General features: G+C 36.6%; 1 protein-coding gene across 1 annotated transcript; it reads right to left on the bottom strand.

Annotated features, from left to right (window-relative positions):
* Window positions 1–824: 824 nt before the first annotated feature.
* Window positions 825–6415, bottom strand: LOC120083892 (28S ribosomal protein S29, mitochondrial). Its single transcript, XM_039039801.1, has 7 exons — window positions 5968–6415; window positions 5733–5893; window positions 5334–5545; window positions 4621–4875; window positions 4418–4504; window positions 2467–2639; window positions 825–1273 (listed from the first exon to the last, which is right to left on the bottom strand). The coding sequence occupies exons 1-7, from the start codon at window positions 6333–6335 to the stop codon at window positions 1162–1164; spliced, it is 1368 nt and encodes a 455-aa protein (XP_038895729.1). The 5' UTR covers window positions 6336–6415; the 3' UTR covers window positions 825–1161.
* Window positions 6416–6723: the final 308 nt, after the last annotated feature.

Here is a 6723-nt window from a genome sequence, read left to right as displayed (position 1 = left end):
TATTTATATCATAAAATATGAAGTTTAAATATAAAAAGAACACTTTCTTTTATATCAAATAAACGAATACATATATTACAATATATATCAAATTTCCTATAGAAGCTAAAAAGGGTACAAATATATCACAGTAAATATAAAAATAGGAAAAAATTAAAACTAAAAGTTGAATCGGGTCTATTGTTCAGTCCGCTGTTGCCGCTCATTTACTCTGAGTCTGCCGCCGCCGTTCATTTGCGTGAATCCATCATTGTCGTTCGACCGCTCCAAGTTCTTCATCACCGTTCTTGCCGTCCCGTGCTCACCCCACGCCATTTGTCTCCCGCTTGTAACTCACATTGTCAGAAGGAAAAAAGAGAGGGAGGGAGGAGGAAGAAATGGCATTGAAGAGGGAGAGAATATATGCATGAGAGATAATATGCATAAGGGAGAGAAAATAACATGTATATAACGTAGGTGAGGACTAAATTGTAAATCGCTACTGATATTAGTGAAAATAGGGAAACCAATAATTTTTTTTTATTAAAAATATATATATAAAATAAAATATTCAAGACATTAACATAATATGGACTTATTTTTAAGGTCTTTTAGGTAGAAGCCCCTTTGGGCAATATGATTTTTTTGCTTTTAGTTCAACTTCAACCACATGTGAGTGAAAATTTTAAACCTTAACATTTTGGTCAAAGATACACACCCAAAATAGAATAAAATTAGAACTTTAAAGGATAAAATGGTATTTAAACCAATAATTAAAAAACAAAAGAAAACAAAACAAAAAAGGAAAGTGCCGAAGAATATGAATATAAATTGCAAAATGAATGGCCAAATGGGCAAGTATCTTAAGTTGTTCCTTTAAAGATGACAGCTTATTGAAGAATGTATATAAAAATATATTATTAAAAAACAAGAAAGAGCACAAGTGTAACCAAATAGAGTATAAAAATAATGCCTTACAAAAGGTTAATTCTCCGAAGTGGCCCTAAAACTACAAATACAAACAGTGGACTCCATATTTGAGGGCAGCAAACCTATGATATGTAGAATCTTGAGTGAGAGGGTAAGGGAAATCCAATTCTGAGGGAAGGAATCTGCATGAGAACTGAGCTCCGGTACCGAGTCCACAATCGAGCAGGCAAGAGGAAATCGGCGTCATTGGTGTCACCGCATCAATGGTACCAACCACCGCATTTCCGCTCCATTTCCATTCGACAAATAGTATATCTTTTTCCAGCCATCCTCCGAGAAGGCTTCACGGCGTATCAGTCTTTGTCTGTCAAGAAAATGATCAACAACTAACTAAGCAAACAATCCCCCACAATGCAACATTTGTATACCTATGCAACTTCAAATTTTAGACTACATCGTGATAGGTGACATTCATGTTACAGATCTTCATGAAGTAATACGCATCTTGTTCATTACTTTCAATCCCCTCGAACGAACTGAATGCTTGTTCATAGAAAAGCCTCACATAAACGATTAGACTTCATCAACCACCCCAATTAAGGTTTAAGTGACGGCCATTAAGGTTTTACAGTTAACAGTTACAAAAAGGATCCTCAACCTTTACAATGAGCAGTGTCCCTGCCTTGTCAGCTGGAAATTACGTAACTGCCTATTTTATTGGCCAAGGGAACTCTCATCTGCTGCGACGAAATCTCCAAGGGAATGATGGAAATCTTGATAGTTTTACAATATAGTAGTTTTTTTGTCTTCTTCTTGAAGCATTCTAGATTCTACTCTTCCTTCTCTAAGTACTCTCTAGTCTCTAAGCACCATTTATCACAGTAGGAGAAGTCCTAGTAGTTTCCTCGACTATTGTCCCTTGTATATATTTCGGTTTGTTCACTTGCCCTATAGGGCTGATTTTTTATATGCCTTTGTACATTATGTTAAGCTCGATTCTAAAAAAATAAAACAAAATTAAAAAATCTAGTTAGAAATCAAGACAAATATATGGTGCCAAAAAAATGTCCAAACTCCCACCCACTACGCACACGGAGATGAATTATGATAACTTGTTTTCTCCACTGTTCTCTTACTAGGAGTGTACAGGAAAATTTCAGATGGCTTTAACTCGTTAATAAGAGTCTTAGAGTCTATACCAACCTACATGCCTCTTTTAGGTCGTTTCGGCCCTCTACAAGTCTTCTAGTTCGTCTAGTATCATCGAGTCAAGACCATTCTTCTATCTTATGGGATTTGAGAACGTCGAAATATAAAAAGAACTTTTAAAATAAGACAGATAACTCATTTTGCAACATACTATCACCTCTATTAGAGTCGATGAGAAGAGCTTTTCCATTCCAAAAACTCTAATCTCCTCTAATAGCCAAATAGGGGGCTTATTCTAAATCCTTAATCAAACAAATCTTTTGTAAAGATTCCTTTTTTTTATTTATATTTACATTCTTAATTTATTTCAGTGAGTTTCCTTTCAAAATAACAACAATATTACCATACCTGAGGTAGTAGTGGACAACAGAAGCCGCTTCATCAAGACTGTAGCGAGGGAAATTAAGACGTGCACCTAGAGGAACATCTGGCAAGTCTTGACGCAACTTTCCTACAGCAGTTGAATGGGAGAAAGCACCAACCATCATGTCGTCATGCATCATAGACCTAAAAGCATTCACCTGCAAAAAAAAATTTTAATTCTTATCATTGATTGAGAAAACATGAATAAATAAAATCTAAGTTTGATCTCTAAACTTTAAAAATATCATACAGATTCCTAAAGAGCATTTAATGTCTCTTAACTATTAATTTTGAGTTTAGCAAGTCCTTGAACTTTAAATGCCTCGTAGATTAGAAACCTATTTGGACACATAATTGAAGGTTCATGTTAGACATTAAACTGAGAGTTCAAAGACAAATTAGATGGTTTTTAAAGTTTGACACAACATTAAAGTAAATAAAAAATAAAAAAGGACCAACTTTCATGGAGAAAGAAGATGAAGAATACAATGGCATCCAAAAATACCAAGGCTAGAAAATAAAGCCATTTTAGAGAAGAAAACTCCGATCAAGAAGAGTAAGACTTAGGAAATAATTACAAAAAGACTTTGTCAACAACGGCCAAAGAGAAACATAGAACCTGACAAGGAACCAAACGTTACAGGGACCCCTCTCAACTCCTCTAAAGGTTATGTTGTTCCTCTCCTCCCAAAGCCTCCACAACAAAGCACAAATCCCAACTTGTCATATCCCATAGGAACCTCTCCCTCTCTCAAAACTACAGATGGAGAAGAACTCCTTAACCAAAACTCTAAATAGACGGAGCGACAATAAAACTTCAAAGAATATGATTCAAGACTTCTTTGGCCTTCCCTCTCTCAAAACTACAGATGGAGAAGAACTCCTTAACCAAAACTCTAAATAAACAGAGCGACAGTAAAACTTCAAAGAATATGATTCAAGACTTCTTTGGCCTTCTACGTAACATAAAAGATTTAAGAACTTATTATAATTTTTTTCAAGCTTCAAGGACCTATTAGACACAGCTTTGTAAATTTGAGCCAAACTTGTAGTTGAACCTAACGTTTACATCCGCCAACCATTTAAAACCAAACTTCTGAACTATTGGGGAACTTCGTTTTTTTCATTAAGTCACTGGTCGAGTTGTGCCATTGACATACTATTACTGAATAAGTCACCAACTCTCTCCTGATAATCTATTTTTACTCCCTGATTCTAAATACTCTATTAATAAGCCCCATGACCTTGAACCTGTTCTTTGTCCCCTTTTTTCTTTTCTTTTTTTCTTTTTTTTTATTTTTTATTTGTTGGGTGGGGTGGGGGGGGGGGGTTTTTTGTTATCAAGCCTATTTAATTGAGCTATAGGTTTCCAAAACTAATCTAATGGTAAAAAAGAAAAGAAAGGGATGAAAAAAGTCAAATACGAAAGAAAGATTAGGGGAAAAAAACTTAGTTGAAACAAATAGCACAGTCATGACTAATAAATACTCCCACACTGACCTATCTAACAGAAAGGAGAACAAGAAATTAGAGAAGAGAACAAGAAATACTTATATTCACAAAAACATCATTGATTTAATAATTTTTTCAACTTTAGTTTCCTTTTTGAATTATATCGTCCTATCTGCTATTTTTTAGTCCCGAACATTTAACCAGATAAATAAATAAAAGAAGTGAGGGACATGACTTTCACGGCAAAACTTAAAATTTTCAGGCAATGGGATTAAAACAGTTAAAATACTACAAGGATGGAAGTACAGGAGCTAGCTAGAATGCACGAGGTAATTAGCTGGAAGTAAAAAAAAATGTTCAACCAAGAAAAAAATAATAATAAAAAGAACACAGAAAACCAACATGATATTCCAGGAACATAAAATGCATTGCAATAAACGGAATTGAATAGAACACAACAAAATCAAACCAAAAAAGAACTAACCATTGCAAGTTCTCTAGCATGTATTGGTCGAGTTGAACGAACAGTCACTGGTTCTTCATACTCACTGAATGTAAACCAGTTGTTATACTGAACAAGAAGTAACAATCATTATTGCTACTAAAATTAATTTTGGAAGATTTAATTCATCCAAGAAACTTAATTTTAGAAATCAAAGAAAAGGCAGATGTAGATTGGTGTCTCACTTGATCAATAGCAATGAGCACAGGAATATCTTTCACAAGCGATAGTTCTTTTCTTAAACGAACTACAACCCCAACAGCCGCATGAGTGTGCTTGATTCCAGTATCAATTAGGTCGTATAATGTTGAACCATCAGGCATCGTCATGGAATCGGCACCTTTCATCATCCCAACGCCAACGCCTTCTCCCAGCAGTATAGGTTCAGATATTTGGCATGGCAATTGTCTTAAGCAGGTCTCATTGTACTTCAGAAAATCCTGGTCAAAACCAGCCCCCCAAAGAAAAGTAAATATGTCAACTGTTCCAGCATTATATATTTATCCGCAGTCCTTACGTGATCTCCAGAAAGCTTATCACAAAATAGTAAACACTTAGCATAAAACATTTCCCAGTAAGCAAACCTAAAGAACCATGATCATGAGAGATCATTTCCCTTGTCAAGATTCTCAACATGGTTAGTAAGATTTAACTTTTGTCGATAGAACTAGGAAATATATCATTAAACTACATGCCTAAATCTGATGCACATACAAGGTTTGAGAGTTAAAAAAAGACCAAAAATAAAACATGAGATAGCGGTCTAAGACTTCAGAGGTTGGGAAGAAAACTATTGAAATTTGGACCTGCATATTCATAACAAATGCACTAAAAGATTCTAAAAAAAAGCACATCAATACTTCAATCTAATTCTTAAGTAGCAGGAAAAGGTCCTCACTTTCAGAACATCTTCAGCCTGAACGGGTGTGTCCCAAAGTCCTGTTTGAGGGTTTCTAAAGAAGAACCCTCCATGAGTCCACCGACGTCCACTAGGAACATACAAAACTAGCCAACCTTCATCACGAGCCCAATGAACGAGCATGGCGAGCGCAATACTCTTTCCACAATTAACTGGACCATCCAAGACGATCTGTTTTCTAATTTTTGAACCTGGACATTTGAATAGGAATAGCAGCACGAAAATACTTAAATACATTTATTCGACCAAAGATTCAGACGCTCAAGAGTCCAGTCTCCATCCTAAATTACCAGTCTATTCGGTATCAATAAATAACACGAGAACCATTTGCTTAAGACCCCCTCCCAAAAGAAAATACGGTAGAAGAAAAAGGAATACCAGCCGGTGACAGCAACGAAGGATCAACCACGCGCCTGAAATTGTCGCGGAGATCCAAGAAACTCTGCCGCACAAGCACAGCACTTCGCATGGACTCTTCAAACTCCTTGACCATCCCCAAAGGCAAACCCTCCGGCAGTACCTCATTAAGTCCTTCCATACTTCCATTTCGTAAAGAAATGAATAAACATCCCAATAAACATTCACTCACAAACAATGCAGAAAAAATACATACTTGAATTTGAAATAAGTGCCTGCATCCTTGCGAGTGAGTTGTGAAAGTGAAGAAGCGGAGGTAAAGAGTGGGCGGCCATTTGGGCCAACGTCGAGTGAGGTATCATTTTCCTCAGCAGCAAGACGGCGGGCGCGGGATTTATCATCAGAAAGCGCAGCATCTAAGTCGTCGGTAGCAGCAGCGGAGGCGGAGAGGTCATCGCCAGCTTTGCCGTCGGCCTTGGACTTGCCCTTCTTGGCCTTCTTAATGGAGGATTTGGTGACCTTAGCTGAGTAATTTGAAGTAAGAGATAGGATCGGAAAAGGATTTCGATTGCATAGGTGGGATTTGGAGGCTGCGGCTGTTGCTTTCAGAATTGACCGCAACATTTTCCGCCGGTCGGAGATGGGAAAGAAGACGAACGCGAGGTTTTGGGTTTTGCGGGACTCTGAAGTGTTCGCCTCCTTCTATGTTGTTATTTTTTTTTATGTGTTTTGGGGGTAGAATCGTACTTTTGCAATTGAATTTGGAGGAATGCCTCAGCCCAAGGAAATTGTGTTTCTTGTTGGGCTTTTTAGCCCATAATGTGATGATCCAATAACCGATAGGCTTGTAGGAAGAGAATGGGTTGGCCTACTTTGATTTGCCTTAGTAATTGTACAAGCAACAGCTTTTTAGGGTTAATAATTAAGTGTATAACAATATTTTTAAATAATTATAAATATAAAAAAATCTATCAATAATATATCATATCATACTCTGTTATTGGTAGATTTC

Source organism: Benincasa hispida, chromosome 8 (genome assembly GCF_009727055.1).
Source record: "Benincasa hispida cultivar B227 chromosome 8, ASM972705v1, whole genome shotgun sequence".
NCBI classification, from domain to species: Eukaryota; Viridiplantae; Streptophyta; class Magnoliopsida; order Cucurbitales; family Cucurbitaceae; genus Benincasa; species Benincasa hispida.
The sequence above is the reverse complement of the archived record's forward strand: the minus strand, read 5'-3'. Positions and strand labels throughout refer to the sequence as shown.